The sequence below is a fragment of the Mastigoproctus giganteus genome, chromosome 6 (genome assembly GCF_048544385.1).
Source record: "Mastigoproctus giganteus isolate SK-2022 chromosome 6, ASM4854438v1, whole genome shotgun sequence".
In the NCBI taxonomy this organism is placed as follows: Eukaryota; Metazoa; Arthropoda; class Arachnida; order Uropygi; family Thelyphonidae; genus Mastigoproctus; species Mastigoproctus giganteus.
In genome coordinates this window covers 43,009,984-43,034,479 of record NC_143580.1, presented here as the reverse complement: position 1 = coordinate 43,034,479, position 24,496 = coordinate 43,009,984, and the positions used below count along the sequence as shown (strand labels likewise).

The 24,496-nt window shown below is 37.5% G+C and overlaps 1 protein-coding gene across 1 annotated transcript in view; it reads right to left on the bottom strand.

Annotated features, from left to right (window-relative positions):
• Window positions 1-498: 498 nt before the first annotated feature.
• Window positions 499-24,496, bottom strand: part of LOC150084200 (transmembrane protein 209) — a 115,119-nt gene continuing 91,121 nt past the window's right edge. Inside the window, exons 14-17 of the mRNA XM_090375090.1 lie at window positions 24,147-24,261; window positions 16,822-16,916; window positions 4,098-4,171; window positions 499-690 (exon numbers count right to left, since the gene is read on the bottom strand). Coding sequence (XP_090231216.1) covers window positions 567-690; window positions 4,098-4,171; window positions 16,822-16,916; window positions 24,147-24,261 — 408 coding nt within the window. The 3' untranslated portion in view covers window positions 499-566. The remainder of the gene's footprint in view (window positions 691-4,097; window positions 4,172-16,821; window positions 16,917-24,146; window positions 24,262-24,496) is intronic.

Sequence of the window (24,496 nt, the reverse complement as noted above, 5' to 3'; positions counted from 1 at the left end):
TTGGAACAGTAACTCCGATCTGCAGCGTCTCAACCATGGACCTTACAGGAGTTAAAGGATCTGCTGGTTACGTATTGGTACCTGATACCACAAGACACATTTAGAAATCTTGTACCGTCCATGCCTCGCCGGGCACGAGCTCTTTTAACTGCATGTGGAGGACCAATATTATATTAGGTAGGTGATCATAATGTTTTGGCTCATCAGTGTATATCTAATATACAAAATCCAGGGGCTGGTAGTTCATTACAACAGTCTGGTAATAGAAATTGTCTGTGGTATGTTGTATAAATATGGAAATAAAAAATCAATATATACCAAATATAACTTTTGTTTAAAAAACTCTTCTGAATATAAGCATATTGCAAAATTATTAAATTCAAGAATGTGGCACTGATCATATTACGACAGTTTGTCAAAAAGTTCTTTTTGTTTAAAAACAGTTTTCTGTCAAAAAGGATCCATCTTACACCAGGAAAAATTGTACATACAAATCTATTTCCTGTGCAGTTACTTGCAGCTGTTTTTATTTGTATGCAAAAATGGCAACATACAAGCATTACACATTAAGCCATATCAAGTTCATATCTAATTCTTGGAGGTGGTGGTGTAACAAGCTCAGGTTCAGGTTCAAGATCATTTCTGATTACCCACATGATATTTACTCCAGAGGGTCCCAGGTTGACACGACTGTAAAAGAAAACAAATTTTGATTAAGCCAACCATGACCATTTAATTTCTGTGAGGTGTGTTAGAAATGTTCTAGAAAAGCCATGCTAGCATACTGCTGTTACAACCAATAACATAACTGTCAGTGCATACCAGATCATGTTTCTTTATCTATTATTACAGTGGTCATAAGTTGTCTCTCACAATATTAAATTAGTGATATTTGGCAAAAAGTCTGAAAAATTTATGGAACAACATGGAAACCCAAAACTTCAGGTTAAACCGAGGAAAACTCCCACTGAGAGTTGCAAATGTGGTTACAGAGAGTCTGCTATGTCAAAGGAACAAGTCTTTTTGTGGCACAGAGGTAAGCATCCATGATGATAATTCTTGGTTCAGCAAGAGCAAAAATACATGAAAAGTTGAACATGTTTGTCATATTTCATCCATTAATCTTGACACAAAGAAGACAAAGTTGATGCCAAAAAAAAAAAAAAAAAACTTATTCATGACTGATACTATAATTTTTAGTGTTTCTCACCAATCATTGAAATAAAAACGAAAACCAAAATCTTAAAAAGTTTATGTTTAAATTTACAATAAATTTACAGTAGATCAAACAAAATATGATTATACAAAATGTTACTGATAGTAAAATACTGAATTAGGACAGAATAAAACAAATGTAATTTACAGTGAATGTACAAATAACAATTGTACTGAATGTACAATTGTTATTTGTACCTTCTTCCTCAACAGTGTACATTCAAAATAATGAATGTACACTGTTGAGGAAGAAGGCAGAAGCCTTTGAAAGCTTCAGTTATTTTATCGCTTTTAATCTAGTATATTTTATTGCATTTTAATTCAATATTTTATTATCATTTTATTTGTACATTCACTGTAAATTACATTTGTTTTATTCTATCCTAATTCAGTATTTTATTATCAGTAACATTTTGTATAATCGTATTTTGTTTGATGTACTGTAAATTTATTGTAAATTTAAACAAACCTTTTAAGATTTTGGTTTTCATTTTTACTTCAATGGTTGGTGAGAAACACTAAAAATTATAGTATGAATATACCCAACCCCAGAGGCCTATTTGAAGAAATCATGACTGATATGCATTAATATTTTGGTCAGAACCAAATTTTCTGGATAACATGGAAAGGGGCTGAAATGTGGATATTTTAGGATGAAAAGGCAAAGAAAATGGTGGATGGCAAATTCTCATTGAACAATACTGGACATTCTTTTTTGTTAGTGAAACTAGGAAGCTATCCTTCCTAGTTTCACTAACAAAAAAGTGTGCACTTAGAATTCATACCTCCAATTAACATAGAGTACTGAAGAATGTGAGGGAAGGAAAAAGGTATTGTAGGTAAGGTATGAATTGTGTAAATACATCACAGATTTATATGCCTATTCTTAAGCATTAAAATTCACTGAAAGGGACATTAAAACACTGCTTATTTTAATGCACAGCTCGTAGCCACATGAAAAAAAAAAGAAAAAAAAAAAAAAAAAACCCAGTGTTCTTTGTTATTACATGTCCAAAATTTAAAAAGATAATCTTTTTAATTCATGAGATAATCATTATCTCATGAATTCCTCAAGAAGAATAACTGATTTTAACTCCTCCAATTCAAAAATATTTTATCACGTTCAGTGATAAAATATTTTTGTATTTATTTCCCAATGCAACAGAGCAGTTGCATTGGGAAATGTTTGTTTCATTAGTGTTCAGTGTATTTTTAAAAGTTTTTTTTTTCATTGGTGTAAGAAAAATGAACTACATACGCATACAAAATGCGAGTTACAGTTCATGTGAATTCTCTGATTCTACAATTCTTAGGCAAGCGAGTTAGAATTGCAAAATTTAAAATTGCCACATATTGTATAATGATACTATATGCAGTACACTAGCAAATCATTAAAACAGTGTTTTTCTGTGGTGGTTTTGGAAGTCTTTTCAAATAATCCATATTGAAATATATATAAAAGCCTATATTTGCTGATCAGGAAATGGTAGTAGTTTTGTAATCTATATATTTATCTATATATATATATATATAAAATGCCCAAGTATGCTGCCCAAATTTTCCAACTGCTAATTGTTGCCAGCGCCCGTTCACCTTGCTTGACCACCACACTGGGCATTCTTTATTAATTTTTGTACTAACATTTTTCGACCGAAGAAAGGCAACCTATGCCTGAAAGCTATTGACGTAAGTTTATTTTAACTGTCTTAAATTTTAATAAACCGTTCTAAGTTTTAAGAAGTGTAAAAATGGCTGAACAGTGTGTGTAAGAACTTTGAAAAATTGTAGAAGAAATGCTAATGAAACAGAGTAGAGATCTAACAGACCAAAATGAGACTCTCTGAAGACTGAGAAAAAACATTGAAGAAAGAGAAGCAAGATTGGAAATAAGACAGGCGAAACACCATAGGACTAATTAAATAGAAGTAACGGATGTGAATAATCAAAAAGCTGTAATTAATGTGGAAGAGCATGACATAAGAAATGTGTTACAACTGTGAGTATTGCAATGCAAGATATTGGGGACATGAGTTAAACACATGGAATGAATACACTAAATGCTGTCATGATGGAAAGGTTTTATTTGACCCACTATCTGAGACACCTACTCTATTACAAGAGCTGTTTACAGGGGATACACATGAAGCAAATAACTACAGAGAACATATATGAGAGTACAGCTCATCAATGGCATTTGCATTAATGGGTGCAGTATTTAAATCACCACCTGGATATGGTCCATACTGTTTTAGAATACTCAGCCAGATTTACCATTTGGTCTCACCACTATATCCAAACGAGGCAAATAAGCCAGGATATGAACAACTTTATATTTTCGATTCTGCTGAAGCAACAACAAAACAGCTTATAAAACAATCAAACCAAAGGTGTATGGCCGAAGTAATGCAACAATTGTATGAGATGGTTAAGAGACGATATAATGCACCTACATCCAAAACGGAGGATGCTGCAATATTTGTTGGAGAAGATTGGGAACCACCTGCAAATAGAGACATATGCATATATCCCACAGGTGACTGCTGTAGAATTATATCACCGCTAAACAAGAACGGTGAAGATTGAAGGATCTAGATTAAACTATTTACACCATAATCAAAAGATGGCATATGTTATGCCACAGGTGCAACTAGTGTATTGTATTTTGAATAATCTGTTATAAAATTAATTAGGATAACGTGTACTTAACTACAACCAGTGACAATATCAAAATTTAAATTTTGTGTTATGTTGTGTTTTTAATAAATTCAAAATGTTATTTTATTTTTAAAAAATTATTAATCTTAAAAGGGGTTCACAAAGAGATAAATAGGTAAAGCAAAATTATGTACTGCTGCTATTAACATAACTCAGTTATTACTTACCCCAACATTCCATAATTTCTTGTTTTGATGTGGTAAAGAAACAGCAAGACAGTAAAGAATAAGTTATTTCTACCCTGAAAATAAAGTAAAATAAGAAATTATCCTTGACAGTTTAACAAAAGAGTGATGCTCAAGACAATGAGTGCTAAAACATTAGGAAGGAATGCGCATGCACACACACACAAACTTTTGTCCAAAGTGGTAATATGAATATCATTCAAATGAAAGTTTAGGGAGACACCTGTTTAACTGGTCCTGAGGTAATGCACGCATGAAAAATTTTTTAATGTATGAAATTTGCACATAAGACAGCCCATAGGCTGCTACTAGAAGTGGACAGCTGCTATGAATACAAATGGAAATTATATATAAGTACCTTTGACATTGAAATATTAGTTCTATCACGTCATCACACAAGACACCCTTGGTACAGAATTCCATTGGCTGCTAGTGAAACCTGATTATGGAAACCATAATCAGGAAACCATATATTATGGTTTCCTGAGCCTTGATGTCAAGGGCTATGTGAAGTTTTGAATTTTTGAGTAGCAATGTTTTGTCCTGCACTGATGCCTAACTTCTCTACCTTTAGTATTAGTAGCAGCAAATGATGCAAGAAAGCAAGCTTATATAGCATCAGCCAAAAAAACCTTCCCATTTTACCTATATATTTTCCCCAACAGTTAGTCTAGTTCTTCCTTGAATTTATTCAAGCTATATTTCAACAACACCAGACGGAAGTTTGTTTCAGCAATCAACCACCTGCTGGACGAAGGCAAACGTCCTCACAGCATTGCCGTTGTTCAATCCATTCAAAGCCTTAAACACCTCAATCAGATCACATTGCAGGAGTCTAGTCTTCCAATGTTGCAAATTGCAGAACAAGCCTTTCTTGGTAAGAGTACCCCCCCCCACCAGATAGCACTACATCTTAACTAAAATGAGACCTCCAGGCCCATATGAAGTATTCAAGCTGTGGCCTGACCATTGTTTTATACAAAGAGTCAATCACCTCCTTATCCATGATAGCAAATGTTGGTTGGTTGGTTTGGTTTTTTAATGGCGCATTGGCAGCTAAGGCCATAATGCACCAAGACAAATTTAAAATGTTATTAAACATTTTGGTAGCAAAGGCTACCACGTCAAACAATTAATTATTATGTTAAAAAGGTATAAAAGTAAAAGCATAAAACTTAGATCTTTGTATAAATATTAATAAATTGTAAAAAGTTAAAAACGTCAGACATATTGTCTCTGTCACCTATTATCTGACTGAGTGTAAATGGCTCAGTCAAATTATTAAAATCAGTAAAACACAAGCGTCGTGCTTCAATAAAAACAGGACATTCTACAAAAAGATGACTGACAGTTAAAATAATATTACACAACTCGCACACAGGTGGGTCATCCGGCCTCAGCAAATAGGAATGTGTTAGATGACTATGACCTATGCAGAGCCGAGCAAGAACAACTTCCTCTCTTCGGACCCTGCGTAGACTGGACTGCCATTGCGCAATTACAGGCTTAATGCGATGTAATTTATTTGTGGCCTGTCCGTGCCAAGAATCTTGCCATTGGGAGAGTAATTTAGAACGTATTATTTGCCTGTAGTCTGTATAGGGGACTGACAGACAATGATTATCCAGGGAAATGGCTGATTTGGCAGCGGCATCAGCTGATTCATTTCCCCGGATCCCAATGTGGCTTGGGATCCAGCAAAAGCGAATATCATATTCCAATTCTATGAGAGAAAAAAGAATCTGCAGGATCCTGGACAGGATCGGATGAGGGTTAAAACTCACCGATACCAGAGCCTGTAACACGCTCGATGAATCGCAATAAATCATATACCTCTGGTAGTCGCGATTTTTAATGTGATCTAGGGCTGTTTGTATTGCATGCAACTCTGCAGTATATATATTAGTTTCTTGTGTGATCTTATAGGATAATGTTTTGTGAGGGAACACAACAGCAGATCCAACATGACATTCTAACCTTGAGCCATCTGTATAGATTGGCAGAAAGTCAGAATACTGCTGTCTATGTGATGCAAAGAGTTGCTGGTAGACAGATGGCGGTGTAGTAGCCTTCTCCCAGATCTTAAGGGAGAAGTCGCAAGTTGGAAAATAAGCATGCCAGGGTGGAAAGAACTGCCTTGGTGACCGGGCAACGTTGTCTACCGTCAAGTTCAGCTCATTCAGCAGCCCTTGAATGCGAATACCAAAAGGTTTGTTGGCAGTCCGACGGGTGTTGTAGAGGCTTTCCCAGCGCTGCTCAAAAACGAATGGCCACGTGGGATGATCGGGCAGGGATTTTAATTTGAAGGCGTACTGTAAGGACAACTGCTTACGTCGAAGAGACAGAGATGGTTCATTTGCTTCAACGTAAAGGCTTTGGACAGGAGATGTGCGAAATGCTCCAGTGGCTGTCCGGATGGCTTGATGGTGGATTGGATATAACCACTGAAGTGCACTATCTCTAGCAGAACCATAAACCTGAGACCCATAGTCGAGTTTGGAGCGGACAAGTGCTCGGTAGAGACGAAGAAGGGTAGAACGATCTGCGCCCCGTGAAGTTGACGAAAGGGCACGAGGGATGTTAAGCCCTTTGACAAATCTTGTCCTCAGCTGACGAATATGTTGTAAAAATGTCAGCTTTTTTGTCGAAAATAAGTCCAAGGAATTTGAATTCTGCTACAACTGGGATGTTATTTTGCCCAAGCCTTAATTCTGGGTCAGGATGAAGATTACGTTTGCGACAGAAGTGTACACAGTCTTCTGTGATGAAAATCTGAACCCATTAGCCAAAGACCAAGCTGTAAGATGGTCAATGGTTTTCTGCAGTTGCCTTTCAATGACCCTCATATTGCACGAATGACAAAAAAAAAAAAAAAAAGCAAAGTCATCAACATAGAGGGCATTGTTTACAGTGAGTGGAAGTTGTTCTGCGATAGAGTTTATTTTGATTGCGAAAAGCGTGACACTTAGAACGGATCCTTGTGTGACTCCCTCTTCCTTCGAAAGAAAGTTTTTAATAAAAAGAGGAAGGTTACCTCTAAGACCAAAGTTATAGAGGTCTTTTAAAATCCCAAATTGCCAGGCTGTGTCGTACGCTTTTTCAATATCAAAGAAAACTGCTACCAAATGCTCGGATTTAATAAAAGCATCACGAATGGACGTTTCCAATCGGATTAAATGATCCAGAGTGGATCGATTTCTTCGGAAGCCGCAATGTGTCCTGGAAAGCAGACCATTTGTTTCTAAATACTATACGAGGCGTGCATTAACCATTCTTTCCAGGACTTTGCACAAACAGCTTGTCAGAGCAATAGGACGATAGTTACTTGGATTGCTAGGGTCTTTTCCTGGTTTTGGGAAAGCAAGGACGATAGCCCTTTGCCAGGAATCCGGAAATTGTTTGTGAATAAAAATTCTGTTAAACAGAATTAAAAGGCGATCCTTAGATTGTGGTGAGAGGTGTTTTAGCATTTTGTAGTGGATGTCATTGGGCCCCACAGCACTTGCATGCGTGAGAGAGAGTGCTGTATTTAACTCTTCCTGTAAAAAGGGCTTGTTATACGATTCAAGCCCTTTTGAAGAGAAGTTCGGTGGGTTTTTCTCAATTTTCTTTTTCAGGGCCAAAAACTCTACGGGAAAAGATGTTGCTGCAGAGATTTTTGCAAATGTTTCCCCTAAAGTATTTGCAACTGCAGTTCGATCTGCAATTGGATATCCGTTGTGCTTGAGGATCGCTGAAGGGCATGGTGAATATTTTCCCTTCATTTTCCAGATCTTATCCCAGACTACTTTTGAGCTAGCAGCCTGAGTTATGGAAGATGTAAAACGAATCCAAGATTTCCTTTGGCTCTGACGTCGTACAGAACGCGCTTTCGCACGTGCACGTTTGAATGATATTAAATTTTCAGTCGTGGGATATCGGCGGAATATCCCCCACGCTTTGTTTTGTGCTTTTTTTTGCTGCCGTGCATTCTGAATTCCACCAAGGTTTGGGAAATAGTGGGAACCGGCTGGATGATTTTGGATTGCAATTGCAGCTGCTTGGACAATCGTTTCTGTGACATACATGACTGCTTCATTGATTGGCTCCTGACTGACTGTAGCAATGTCAAAGTTTGCCAGATATTGAAAGGCATTCCAGTCAGCCTGATCAATCTTCCACTGCAGTAAATTAAATGGCAGACAGGGTCTATCACTAGTTAGGGTTGTTATCACTGGGAAGTGATCGCTTCCATATGGATTTTCTTCTACCTCCCAAGTAAGTGAAGGAAGGAGAGAAGGGGAGCAGATAGAAAGATCAATGGCAGAGAATGTACGGGTAGGCATGTGGAAGAAGGTGTTTGTTCCCACATTTAAGAGGGAGAGGTCATTGTCAGTGAGCATACGCTCTATGACTTGCCCCCTTCGATTGATGTTAGCACCACCCCACAGAGAATTATGTCCATTGAAATCCCCAAGAATTAAACAAGGGGAAGGCAATTGCATGATAAGATCATCAAGGCCTTTCTAGGAGATGTCAATCCCAGGTGGCAAATAAACGGAGCAGACAGTTAATAAGAACCCCACTGAAAGGCGAATTGCTACAGCCTCAATGCTAGTTGTAAGCTGCAAAGGCTGAAATGGGATCTGGTTGCCGATGAGGATTGCGACTCCTCCGTGAGCAGGACCATCCACAATTCTATCCTTACGAATGATGGTAATGTTATGCATAGAGGGGTCGTCATTTGCCTTTAAATACGTCTCCTGTATGCAAAAGCAAGCTGGTTTGTGCTTTTGCAGGAGTGCCTTGATATCATCAGTATTTTGCCGGAATCCACGACAGTTCCACTTAGGAATTTAGCCATTATTTTGGCTTGGTGTGTCCATCAGGCGGCTTCCGAGGTGCTGAGGGCTTACCTTTTTCAGTTCTGGCTTTCTCCTTCCTGGGGAAGTATGGACGCTGTCCAGTGTCCATTTCCTCCTCAGCAAAGAGCTCCAAAACTGAGTCTTCTTGTACCTCCTTCTGCTCGACATCCATGTTTTCTTGGGTACTAGGTGGTATTTCACCTTTCTTATTCTTTTCTTTTGCATTTGCTTTTGTTATTTGTGGAGCATTAGGAGGTACCGATATAGGAGTGCAGCTGATTGGTCCTTCTGTGCAGGTTTTTGGGAGCTTAAAAGATAACGTGCGATGGGAGTAAATGTTTCTTTTGGAGGGACGGACATGTCCGAGTCCCAATTGAACACCTCCCTGCTACCTTCTGGGCGCAGGTAGGTTTTTTGATGTTGAGAGGTTTCACCGCTTTCCTTGCCTCCTGGTACGATATGTTTAGCTCTGCCTTCAGCCGTTGAATTTCTTTTTCTTCTTTCCACCTCTGACATGCTCGTGAATAGGCTGGATGTTCTCCCTCACAGTTAATGCAGGTGGGTTTCGTGGCGGAACATGCTGTTGTTTCGTGGTCCTTTGCACCACATCGAGCGCATGCAAGGACTCCATGGCAGGCCATTTGAGAATGTCCATATTTCTGGCATTTAAAACACCGTAAAGGGTTTGGAACATATGGACGCACTGGACAGTTGATGTAGCCAGCTTTAATCTCATCAGGAGGTTTGGGAGAGTTAAAAGTCAGGATAACACTCCTGGTTTTAACAATTTTTCCATCCCTTCGCGCAGTAATTCTCTTGACGGCAGTAACTCCCTGTGGTTTTAATTCGGAGCAGATTTCCTCCTCGGTGACGTCGAGAAGGTCCCACTCCGAAATGACACCTCTCGATGAATTTAGTGTTATGTGTGGTGTCACTGTTATGGGTATTCCTCCGATTGATGTTATCAGAGTAGATGTTCAGACTGCCTGTCATTTTTTGTTTCAATCAAGAGGTCCCCAGAACGGAGCCTCTTAACTGACTTGGGTGTACCTGCTAACCCATCCAACCCTTTTTGTATAAAAAAGGGTGACATTTTACCACTCGGTGTTTCGTTGGTGGAATGCATTATTAAGAACCTTGGGACAGGCCCTGATGGTAGTTCGGTTCGCTGCCTCTTTGTGGCAATAATGCTATCTGCCTCTCCGTCAATATTTTCAGATAGGGACCGGGTTGGGGCCCCTGAAGGAATATGTTTATCAGGATTCATGAAGTTTTGAAGTGGTTCAGTGCCCGGGCTCCCCACCCACCACGGAGCCCAAAGGGACGCCCACTATCCGGCATGCAATAAATGCGCTCGGGAGTGGAATGCCAGGGCTACCCAGACACTATACCCGCACCGCCGCCAGCCTGAATCCTGTCCCTCGGACCATGAGGGTAGGGGCGTGGCATTGACACGGTTGACCCTCGCAGGTGAGCCTACTAGCCGATTGATCCTAGCCGGGCCTTCCAGGACCGGTGTATTGAAGCTGGGCCCCTCAACCACCAGGATTCCCCCTTTCCGAATTTCCACGGGTCGCAGCGCATGACAAACACACCGGATTCCATTGATGTAAGCCTGGAACCTGGGCTGTGGGCGTTGGATCCCAGTGATGCTAGTCTGGAAGTCCAGCAGCGTCACTGGGAGGTCCCCTCACCACGTACAGGTGCCCACGTCGAGGGGCATGATAGCAAAATTCCTGTATATCATTGAGAAAACCCAATTAGCTGTCCTGGCAGCCTGTCTATACTGCTCAGAGAGCCTTGTATCTGACTGTTACAATTAACCCCAGGTCTTTTTCATTTTCCAATACTCTGAGTGTAGTGTGCCACACAGTCGGTATGGTAATCCCAGATTAACGTTACCCATATCAGTGTTAAACCCCAGCTGCCTAATTTATCTAGATCCTGTTGCAGTAGCATACAAGCTATATTTCAACAGTCATTACCCACCCTTCAACCTTTGTCATCATCATCATCAGCCATTTTCAATGCACTGCAGGATGGAGGCCTCTCCAGTAACTTTCCAGTTCCTTCTGTTTTGTACAATGGGCATCCATTTACTACCAACAAACTCATGAATTTCATCTATCCATCTCCACCGTTGTCTTCCAGGTTTTCTTCTAGCTCCTCTTGGGTACCATTCTGTTATTTTCTTAGTCCATCTGTCATCATGTCTTCGAGCTGTGTCCTGCCCAAGATCATTTTAGTTCTTTAGTTTTGATAAGAATGCAAAAAGATAGTTATTATGACCAACGCAAATGCTTCTTCCACCATGGGGAACAGCCCCATAACGAATAATAAAAGTGAATTACTGGAGGAATTCATAATAACTAATGAATTGATTGTCTGGAACTTCCCTGGGCATTTGCCCACTTATTCATCCCCTTCTGGTCAGTCTTACATAGATGTCACTCTGTCGAATGCAACATTCGGGAGATGCATAGAAAACTGGACTGTTCACTCCTCTTGGTTGGTAAGCGACCACAATGTAATAACCTTTGACATATCTAATGAAAACGCAGTAGCTTTGAGAGGCACTCATGACTCCCCCAGATACAAAACTCGACAAATCAATTGGAATCCTTTTGAGAAACTACTTAAGGAAAAATTTACGGATGAAAAACTGACAAATTTTACTTTGGACCAACATCTAAAAGAATTGATGGCAATCATCACCAAAATATGCGACGAGACAATTAAGAAGAAACAGAGAAGACAAAATTCGGTTCCTTGGTGGTCCCAGAACCTTTCTACTCTAAGGAATCATACAAAGAGCACAAGACAAAATGTTCAGAGAGCTAGTAGACCTGAAGATGAGACAAGCCGAGTGAATGAAATATACAAAAATGCGAGGACATATGTCAACAATATTTACAAAGAAAAACTCTCCGTTTGGGAACGCTTGGTTAAACAAACTATGGACCAGGAGCCCTGGGGTTTGATCTACAAGCTGACTCTAGACAAAATTCATCCGGGGGAAATATTCTCCTCTGTACTTAGACCTGATTACTCTGAAACTCTGACATGGGCCGAGACTGGAAACAATTTTGGATGAAACTGTACCAGAAAGTCCGGTACAAACAGGCATTCGTTTAGAACATCTTTCCTACGTAGGCCAAAGTCACAAAGATGATTCTGACAGACACAATGTAGGTCTTGCTGTTTTTGCAACTTTGCGTGATGGCAAATGCCCTGGACTGGACCTATTAGAAGTTACTATAGTTAAAAGAATCTGGAGCACCTGTCCCCTTCCCCCTCTCCTTGGAAAAAAGCAAATCTTAAATTACTCATTAAGAATTCCAACAAAACAGCAAATCAGGCAAATTCATACCGACCAATCGCTCTACTTCCAGTCTTCGGAAAAATAATAGAGACGCTGATTGTAGCAAGATTCCAAAAGCACTATAAAGAAAGAAAACTAAACTACAGATATCAGTTTGACTTCACTGCTGGGATGTCTACAGTGGATGCCATTAACCTAGTTATTAATACCGTTTCAGCCTCAAATGAAAAGTATGTCCTCGGCCTCCTTGTGGACTTCAAAGGGGCTTTTGACACCTTTGTGGCAAAGTATCCTGGAGAGGTTCCAAGAGGCCGGGATCTCCGTGCCTATTTATCGTCTCATCGCCGACCGGGCTAGCCGGGCAGGTAAAGTGCCTGCCTAGCAACCCAAAGGTCACGGGTTCGAATCCCACCTCGGGCTTGGATCAAAGTACTGCAAAAACCTTGGGAGGTGCATTATGGCCACAGAAGTCGATGTGCCAACAACTAAAAAAAAAAAAAAAAAAATATCGTCTCATCACAGATTATTTCCAGAATTGCTCACTTGTGGTCTCCAGTGGATCCTGCTCTGTTGCGAGACCTGTGACTCGCGGTTGCCCTCAGGGATCAGTTCTCAGACCAGTATGCTGGAAAGTGGTCCTTGATGGGTGGCTGTCTACCGAACATAATTGCACTACTAAGATCACTTATGCAGACGATTTAATTAATCCTTGTTTCTGGAAACTCCAGAGTGCAACTTGAAATTCGTGCTAATGAAGTCCTATCAGACCTAGATGAGTGGTGTACTACACATAAATTAACTATTACTGTTCCCCAAACAAAACAAATTCTTCTCAAAGGAAAATTAGATCCAAAAAAACCTCCAAGTATTAAGATTAAAGAACAATCAATAAAATTAGTTAACTCGTACAAATACCTAGGAATTATGTTAGATAACAACCTTCAATTCATTACCCATGCTAAATATGTACTAAGCAAAATCAAGACTTTGACAGGCAAAATAATCAGAATTACCAAAGGTTCTTGGGGTCTGAAACCCTCCACTCTCAAGCTGTACTACAAATGTATATTTATTCCTATTGTCTGTTATGCTGTGGGCACTTGGGGCCCCAGTATACACAGAGTCGTGGTGGAAAAAAATCGACTCAAGCCCAGCGCTTCTTCCTGATTGCAACTTCAAGAGCTTGTCGCACAATTTCAACGTCGGCACTACAGGTAATCAACGGTAAATTACCATTTAATACGAAGTGCTGTACAATTACTTTCAGTATTGTAGAAAGAAGGGTATTGCAGCACAGTTCAACCAGTTTTTTGTTAACCTGGACGTGCCAGTGAAAGAAGACAACACTAAATTACGAAACCAGTTCCTCCAGGAATGGCAAAATGAATGGATTAATGACAACACTGGATGAATTACTACCCTTTTTATACCTCAAGTTGCCGAATTTGACAAAAAACATTGGTCCTGGTTTAACATAGGGCCAATGTTTTTTGTTCTTTCCTTCTATCTGGGCATGACAGCCTAAACTCAAAGTTATTTACTCTGGGTTTGGCTGTGTCTCCTCTTTGTAAATGTGGCTCAGAGGAGACAGTCCAACATATAATCTTAGAATGTTGTTATTATGTAGACATTCGATTTGAACTTCAGGCATTGACTGAAGTTTATGATGTAAATAACTTCACCAAGTTTTTAGAATGTAAAGAAAATTATCAAGCACTGGCTAACTTTGCAGACAGGGCTTTCCACAGAAGGAAAGGGCTGGCCGATTGAGAATAATTATGTAATAAGTGTACTACCACTGTATATATTGCCTTGATATTAATCGAATTGTTACAGGACCTCTGACGAGGAAATTTATTTGTGTTTATTGCTGGAAGGCAATATTAGCGTTTAGAATATATAAGTCGATGTGCCATGTTCACTGTTGGGTAGGCAGTGTCCCGGGACTTCGGCCTCTAATAAGGTGCATAAATTGTAAATTTTAAATTGTATAAATTGTAAGATATTGGACCTCACTGTAACCAAACTGGAAGGTTCTAACTATCTGTATAGTTGTATAAGTTGTGAAGGTTAATGTAGAAATTGGTGCCTTCAACAAATTGTAATAACTGAGTTGCAAGTGTTATGGATATACAGTATGGTCAAATGTGCGGCTATACTACATTGGTCTCAGGCAAGAGACTTATTGTTTGTAATAATTCCTGTAAAGTTGGTGGATCAAGATGTTTTGTAAAACCACAAATTGTAAATATTCTACAGTTACTCTTCAGCGGCGGATAGGGGAAACCCTGGAGTCCGCAGAAAATAATAAAATACTTTGAATACTTTGTACATTTGTACTCACCATACGTTATATTTGAGTGACACCACATCTTTGATATCCCCACAATGTCTGCATTTGATTGACAACTTCTACACTTCAAATTCAACAAATTTATTTACTATGCTCCTAGCATTGTAAATAAATTTTAGCATTGGTGTACATGCAAGTATATCCTGTTATTATCTTAGTTGCCCTAACACAGCCCATATATTTACCTGTTTCATTACGACTCGCTGCAGGTTTTGAAATCCCCAGCACCTTGTTTTCCGGGCTGCTGCATGTTCGAATAGAAATTTGGAGTGTTGTGAAGAGAACTATAGGGTCCACCATAAGTGTTTATTTAACTATGATACCATGAGGCAGCAGGCTATCAGTAATATGCTGGTGGCCAAAAATAGAATGGTAACAACACCTTCGTGTGTTGGGTATGAAGAAAATATTTTCTTTGTTGTGTGTTTTTATGGATGAGCAGAGAGCTTCTATTGCTGACTCATCACCTGTGTGCATGAGAAGTCTTGGATAGACTGCTATCCCTGAGTAAATTTCATACAGTTCACCCAATACACCATTATCACACAGCTATAAATGCTCACTGGTTTCATCCTCTGTGCTTACAGCACCCATTCCTGCCTTGTACTTAGTATCCAACACCTATTCTTATATAGCTTTTCTAGAGGCCATTATTATCTGTTTTGCAACTAAATCAATAGTTTGTTCTATGCATATCTATCTCAATTGTTTATTCTAAATGTCTGTTTCATCTGAACTGCTGCCAACTAAGAATACTCATCACTTGTCCACACCTACAGGATCATACATCACATAATTCTCATGGACTACAAGATTTTGTAATGTGAAAAAGAACAAGGAGTTTAGGAACCGTGACAGCAATTTAAATTCAAAACTGAAAGTTTAAAATCTATGGAGAGTTAAATCCAGATATAAACCATGCAGTGTTTTTTTTTTTTTTTTTGTGCTATTTAAAAGATGTTTGCAGGTTGTGAAATGGCAGAGAAAAATTAAAATTTCCATTTAGTTTTGAGGAGGTGAATGTGATATTATTCCATTATTATTATCATCATCATTAGCTATAAGGTGCAAGAAAGCCTGAGGCTTTTGCTGCACCAGCCAAAAAATTCCCGAGTTACCCAGAGAGAGAGAGAGAGAGAGAGAGAGAGAGAGAGAGAGAGAGAGAGAGAGAGAGAGAGAGAGACTTGGAAGTAGAAGGGAATCACCAAGAAAGAGAAGAATGAGGATATCCAGCTCAGGACCCTAGGTGTGCCAAGTCCATACTCACCAGATGCGAGCCCCTGGGGATATGCTTTTTCAGAATTTAAGAGGTGTAGCAATAAAGTTCCCAGAGTGGTGCTATTGCAGTCATGCTCAGTGAGTTTCAAAATAAACTGAAGTGCTATGTTGTTGTTGTTGTTGTTCAAACTTCTTCTAACAGATGATGGTACAGAGATTTTCCAGTAGGCTGACAGGTTTCAAATAATCAGTTTGTTAGTAGCTTTAACATTCCATGTCATGATTTTGCAGTGGAGTAACAAATGTATATCAAATTTTGCTTTTAACTGGGAAAATCTGCAACAGAAACATATGAAATGTTAAAAACTGTTTATGGTAATGAAATGTGGAGTCATACCAGTGTGTTCAAAGACTGATGTGAGAACGTTTGCAATGACCCAAGAAGTGGGTGTCTGTCAACCTCTTAAAATGAGGAAGATAGAGTTGCAAAGGTTTGGGAAATTGTGGCAAGAGATTGTCGTTTGACCCTTAGAATGATGGCTGATGAGACAAATCATCAAATTCTACATGAAGATTTAGAGAAAAGGAAGGTCTGTGCAAAATTTAGCTGCACAGCCTCACAGAGGAGCAGAAGCAATGAAGGGTATCATTATGCGAAGATTTCATACATACTCGTCGAGACAATCCTAATTTCCTCAACTGTATTGTCACTGGATATGAGAGTTAGGTGTTTCAGTACAATCCAAAGATGAAGCATCAGAGCATGCAGTGGAATTCAAAATATAAATCATAAAAATAATTTAAAAATATGCAACAAATCTTATTTTTATTACATAATTTGCTTGTCATTTAAGCAAAAAACATTTATTCATGAATTTCCCTGAAAGTTATTTTTGACTTCTCTAAATATCATGTGTTTTTGGGGGGAGGGGGGGGGAAGACTACAACAGCAACAAAAAATGTACAAACCTTTGGTAGATCCCAAACATCCTCTCCAATAACAAGCCTGTAATGAGGAGGTGATATTCTGGATTGATATATACATGGGGTCTGTTTAGTAATATCTGAAAAAAAAAAAAAAAAAAAAAAATATATATATATATATATATAATAATAATAATAAAAATAAACAAATAACAATGAGCAGTGTTGCTGAAGAGTAATCCCCCATTTAAAAACTGAAATAACACAACTGCAAATTCTATAATTATTTAAGAATTATATGTGGTTTTATACTTAATAGTTTTCAGTCTATTTCTGCAGCTCAGTTTCAAAAGAAACAGTTTAAAGAACATATGATTAAGACTTATCATACTACAACAGTTGTATGATAAGTTGTAAGACTTATCATACAACTGTTTTAATTTACGAATACACTGAAAGACAGAGCTTTTGAGTGCTGCAAGCAGGCAACACTCAAAAGCTCTGTAATGCATTTTTTCTGCATTTAGTGTATTAAAATAATTGTACATATAGATGTGCTTATATGTTCTTAATTCTATATTCTTTATTTTACCAATTTAGTAGTGGCAAATGATGCAAGAAAGCAAGTCTATACAGTATCAGCCAAGAAGAAGGAAAAAAAAAAAAAAAACCCTATATGCCTCTTCTGTACCTCCCCGTAATAATTTGTTTATTCCAAACTACCATTTTACACAAATGCTAGATGAAGTTTGTTCCTACAATTGAAGGAACAAACAATTGAAGTTTGTTCCTACAATTGATGTTTACTCTGAAAGCAAATTTTTTCATATCTGCCCTACAATCACCCTTTCACAATTAAGTTTTTATATCTTCCTTATGTTTCCAAGAAGAGTAAGGATTCTATCTGCATTTAGTTTACTCAATCCATTCAGATTGCCTTAAACACTTTAATCACATCTCCTTACAGGTGCTTAATTTCCAAGAGGTGGAATTTACAGACCTAGTCTTTCTTGGTAAGAGTACCCTTTTGTTCCTCTCACTAATTTCATTGCTTTTCTCTGCATCTGTTACAACAGATCCACATCTTCTTAGAATGAGGCTTCCAGACCTGTATGCAGAACTCAAGATGTGACTTGACCATCACTTTATCCACTGCGATAATCACTTCCTTATCCCACTGGCAAATTTCAGCACATCATTGACAAAACCACAAGAATGTCCTAGCAGCCCATCTGCACTGCTCAGTTATTCCCATGTCTTTTTCATTCTCCATTATCCTGGGTGTGAAAGGAATTTCCAAATTGATGTTTATTGTAATTAATAGGATAAGCAGCCATTTTTTGAATGCAGGATTAAACAACATTATGAGAAAGACAGAATTTCAAGTTGAAAGTTCTGGTTTCAAAGTTTTGCAGCTGTTTAATAAATTTTTGAATTTTTTTTTTTTTTTTTTTTCAAATATGAAGGTTTGCTGATTAGTCAAGAATAAGGTAGGACAGACTTTATTCTAATATTCCTACAAGGATTGTGTTGGAAAATTATAATAAAATCTGTCCTATCTTTCAAGGATCAAAGATTTTAATATCTAAAAAGGCCATAAAGACAATTATTCTCATAAAGGTTGTAAATACGATTCATGGCATTAACATCACTGCTTTTAAGGAAACTGCACATCAAAGGAATGTTTCATGTCAGTAAATATCATTATTTATCAGTTTTGAAACATTAAAAATAATGCCTAGTTTTTTAGAATTAAATAGGTGGTTACCAAATCTTTTATAGTAAAGTTTTAAAAATACACTGTCTTGCCATATTAATGACTTTAGATTCCAAGTACCTTTGTAAAGATCTTTTATGTATTCCAAACATATACAAATTGTCTATGAAAAAATATACTCCTACTGAGTTTTTTTTTTTTTTTTTAAACTATACAAGAAAATACAAAATATTATAATTAATTATACAAGAAATTCAATCACAGCTCATTTAGGTGACTGAACCTCTGTTTAATACAAGATGGAAACCAGTTATAGCTTGACACAGATATTTAAAAGAAAAACCTTTTTTCAAGCTTTTAAGTTAAAAGGGCAGCACTAGAGATTTTGTCCGCCATACAAAGTTTAAGACTGCAAACATCATTGAGTTTTGAATTTTGTTTCAAGAAAACTTCTAAGTAGAATATAAAAAGGCAGTCCAATTTCATTTTAATATAAATTAAACCTTAAAAGCAATACGCTAGTGTTTCTAATGGTTTTAACGTCTTTTCTCAACTGTATAGACTGCTAAATAAATATGACAGGCCATCTCATTGGTTTATTTTGCTTTATCCAGCACTATGGGAAAAAGACATGTAATTTGCTGTTGTGCTGAAACCACTTGTACTGGCATATGTGCTTATAAGTGCATATACATGCAATGAAACAGCTGCTGTTAAGAAAAGTGGAAAAAGAAGATCCAAATGCAAGTCAGCTATGTAGGAGGTGCAACCTAATGACAGTTGGTGTTCATTCATACCACTGGTGTGCAAATAGAACATTACAGGAACTGCAGCTTTAGATTGCTGTTTTTATTTGAGTTAAGAAAAATTGTTTTTCAGAAAAAAGATTAATTTTTTTTAGACTCAAAGATTAATTTTTTTTTCATGTTTGTAAGGGAATGAAAAAATACAACTATTACTGTTATGAAATAAAAAACAAATTCAGTTAGGTTTAGCAATTTATATATCATTCCAAAATTAAGTATTTCTTATCTGAATGAAAAATCACACTAGCACCATATTTAAAGAAAAAATAATAATAATAAAAAAAAAAAAAAAAAAAATCTATCTATCTATATATATATATATATATATATATATATATATATATATATATATATATATATATAACAGGGTGAGTCAGGAGGAATAGTAAATATTTTGGGAGGTTATAGTATAGATTATTCTGAGCAAAAAAGTTCATATAAATGTGTCCAATTCTCAATGGATATAGAGATACAGCTGTTTGAAACTGGTGTGCACAGCTCCCTGAATCAGACGTGACCAAGAAGCAGTTATAACCTGATGTTGTTTGGTGTTAGAAGTGTTGTTAAGAATACCGCACATTTTCACACATGCTGAATATGCCGATATGGTGTTTGTCTACTGTTTTTGTGGTGGAAGTGCTACTGCTGTTTTTATTGAATACTGTCATCAGTTTCCTAACCACAGCATACTGGATTCAAGAGCATTTATACCAAACTGCATGAGACTGGCACAGTTCCCGGCACTCATATTTCTTTTGAATGAGCAAATGAACAAAATGTGGATGAAATAGAACACATTCTTCAGTCGGTAGAACATAGTCCTACTATTAGCACACAAAGAATTTCTATGCGTATCGGTGTTCCACAGACAAGAGAGTATGGAGAACATTACAGCTTGTATCCATTTCACATACAGCAGGTGCAGCCCTTAAACCAGGAGACCCAGTGATTGGAATGTTGTTGGTTGGTAAATGCTAATCGCCGATTAATTCCATTAATACTGTTCAGCAATGAAGCTTTCATCGTGGTGATATCAACAATACCCGTAACTCTAATAGGTGGTCAGATTAAAATCCACATGCCACTGTAGAAACAAATTTTCAACACTGTTGTGTTACAAAATCATCTTACAGGGCCCATTTACCTAGGATTTCTGAAAAGCAAACTTCCACTAGTATTGGAGGATGTTCCCTTTGCTACAAGGATTGGTATGTACTTTCAGCATGACGGAGCTCCTACACATTATACCCGTCTGTGGTACAATAGCTAAATTGAACTTTCCCTGGACAATGGATAGGCGGGGGTGGCCCCATTGGCCACCAAGGACTACAGACCTCATTCCGTTAGATTTTTGTTTGTGGTGATGGACAAAAAGCACAGTATACAAAGAAAAGGTGAATACAAGAGATGAATTGGTCGCTTGCATTTTGGATACTGCTGCCCTCATAAAGGAACGCCAAGACTAACCACGGCTGACCACGAGTATCCTACCAGCCATGCCGTTTCGGATATGCTCTGACCCAGTCTGGCCATTACAATTTGGCTTTTGTCAAACTTGCTTAAGTCCGCTGCCTTTCCCATCCAAAGAACAAGAGCAACACTGATGAACGGAGCTCAATATCAGGTGTTTTTTTATACTGTGTTCCAACCCGTGCCGTAATTCACCTGCAGTTGCTTCAATTTGCATAATGACTAGCTGGTCATAATGTTTTGATTCATCAGTGTATAGTACATACACTGCTACTTTTCAATGTGGTAAATTATTGGAACAATTTATTACAGTACCAAGTGACTGAACAGCAAAATGCAAAAATTTTATTAACAATATTTTATTATAATGATATGAGTCCTGACAGTCTTTTTTTTCTAATTTTCATGCAACTTTTCTGGACGTAGGAGATTTTTGGCCATGTTGTCTAGAAATCTTTTATTTTCAAAACATATGGTCTCCCTCCCTGGTGGCTGTTTAAATGTGGTATGGCTGACTGACTTCCACTTGCATATATTGTTCCAGATGAAGTTTTTAGCAATTCTAAGAAGCTTCAAATTTCATCATACACTAAGGATAGGTAGTGGGAACCTGCCCTATAGGATCCCACTACCTCTCCATGTTCGTAATCAATGAATTCAATGCCACAATATTTGCATAAAATGCACATATTTTTAACACTAAGGAACCATTTCCTTAGGAAGACCTACCTAATGTCAAGTGTGTCTCCCTTTAGCTCTCAGAACAGGCTGGATTCATTGTGGCATGGATGAAGTGTTGAAAGTACACCACAGGAATGCCAGTCCATGTTGCCTCAAATGCTTCCCATATCTGTTTCCAACTGGATGGTCGAGGAACTTTACCCTGAAGAGCTTGATCCATCCCATAGGTGCTCAAACTGGACTGAGATCTGGTGACTAGAGAGAAATTCACTCTCGTGTTTCTGGAATCAATTCTGTATAATTCTGGCCTTGTGACATGGTACATTATTCTGTTGTAAGAACCCATTCACACATGGAGACATTCCAACCATGAGGGATGCACATGGTTGGAATCAATTTCTGGATAACTTGTGGCATCCAAATGTTGCTCCACTGATATCAAGGGGTCCAATATACACCATGAGCGCTTCCCCCCACTACACCATTACACTGCCATCACCAGGATACATTATTGACACCTGGCAGGATGGGTCCATGGACTTAGGAGCAGAAAGCTGTATGATTGACTGCTGAAATGCTCTTTGGTTACCACTGTTGTAATGTTATTCTGATTACAGTCAGTCAGTTATTCTGACTGACTGACTAAATTTCCTGTTACCCTGCACAAGTCTTGTCAGCTTCTGTTGGTCTCTTGCATCAAAGAGCTGTTGCCAGCCACAGGATCACCACTGGCCAGATGTTATTTAGTTACTGGACTAATCTTACCTGAGACACCATTGTGCCATGTTCAAGATAATTTCAATTGTCTGTCTTGCCCACAGGGTATCCCTACATATCTGCCCACTTGCTTTATATCACATAGTACCAACAAGTGATGTGTATGTTGTATTTCACGAAAAGGGTAGATGTACCCAATAAGTGGCCACTCAGTGCGTATAGTCATGAACAAAATAAAACATAATAAATTAAGTTTAAGCATTAATTTAGAATGATTTCAACTGATTACTAAGGATAAAGAGCTGCCATTCACACATAATATTCTCTAACAGGAATTTTCATGATTGTAAAAAAGATGTCACTTATTATCAGCATGTTTGCATCAGAAAATGTATTGCACAAATTATTCAGGGAAAAAAAAAAAAAAAAAACCCTTTATTTTCTACCCAAAGGTAGTGGTGCTAATGTCATGCTTAACCAATTAAAATCAGCTGAGTGGTGTAAATGCTTGGCTACTACAATCATTGGCTTATTTATTTCTTGGTATCAATAGCAGAAAGATTTTTCTTATCCACTGCAACCACATTACTGAGGATAACTAGCCAGAATGCTCCAGTTAATTAAAAATTAACATAATCTGCATTAAAAACTTTCAATGTAGTCTCCATGTCTTATGCCTGCTTTCCAATGTTCGGGTAATTTCTGAATGCCATTTAACTGTTTGCTGAAGTTAAGCTGTCTGATGCATTGGGTTACAGCTGCACTCAACACTTCTAAGACAGAAACCTTTTTCCATGCAACTGTTCCTTGAGCTTGGGGAATAGATCATAACTGCAGGGACTCATGGGGAAGGGGGTCAATCGGTGAAAACAAGCTGTACAGACTGTGTAATATAAGGCCTAGTGTTGTCGTGGAGTACGAGCACACCAGCCTCCAATATCCGTGGCCACTTCTGATGAATTTTTGGGCGTAATTTCTAATGAAGAAATGTTGCATAGTAGTTCCAGTAACTGATCTTCCAAGTGCCACATGATCTGTTGCAATAATACCCTCGTAATCACAAACCATGACCAAAAATAATAAATAAGAATATGCAGACACGTATATAACAAAACATTTATTCATATCAGGTACATGTTTACTTATTCTTACCTTTTTCATTGTTTTAAGGGTCTGAATCGATCCTGAAAGTACAGCCCACATGTCAGCAATTTCTAAGTTAAATCTTCTGGTGTTTTAGCTATATGTTAGATAAAGAGTTTTTGTTCAGCCATGCAACCAAAACTGATGATAGGAGTTTATCTTTCCTTCTGATTACCAGATAAAAATTTTGGCTTACCTTGAAGTTTCAAAGCCAACCTGATTTCAGCATCAAAGTTTTAGTACAATAAATGCATCCATTATTCAGTCCTTTAATATAATCTATCTTTGTTTTGCCTGTTTTGATGGTTATTATGAAATGCAATTTTTTTATGTCAGTTTGGAAACCATTCGCTCAAACAAATTATGGTCTTTTCACTTGTACTGGCATGTTTTAGGTTTTTGAATTCCAAATTTAAAGGATCTCTGAGAGAGAATCCATTTAACTATTGATTTCAATTTTGAGAAATCTTCTGCTTAAAATGATACAAACTTAAATTCATGCTGAAGACTCCTTTTCTAATCAGCTAAAAGTGGATTCTTGTGGAGAACAGATTTCATTATTTCATTTTGCTTTTAAATTACTTGAAAATCTTTATTTGATCGGAATAAATTCAATATCTGCAACAAAATGTTCTCTGTACAGTTTTTTATCCTTATTTGTTAAATGTTAAATTCTTCAATGTTTTCAAAACAATTAAGAAAAAATCAAAATCAAATCTGATTACTCTTTTAATAGGACTTAAAAAAGGAACTCCATTTCAGCCTAACCATTCTTATAAAGAATGATCAGTAAGAATAAAACTTATTTATTTACTACCAAATAAAATGTGGCTTACTTGGTTTGTCAGGAGTTTTTCTGAAATACTGAGAAGTAAATGTTTTTCCGTCAGGATAATGAGGATCAGGAGGTAAGCGTGAATCCATATAGGAACAGAAAACATGCATCACAATCTATAATAATAATGATATATATATAGTTAGAAGTGCCTGTAAATAATCACAATGTTAATTATTTACAGGCATCATACTAAAATATGGCTAAAAGAAAGAAAAAACTAACAATTTAAAATGGAAAGTACTGCAATTGTCAATAAACTAATGATAAATAGTAAAAAATAAAAACAATTTGGGTGATGTAAAAGGATTAGTTAAACTGGCACAGAAGGTATAAGAAATGAAGGTATAT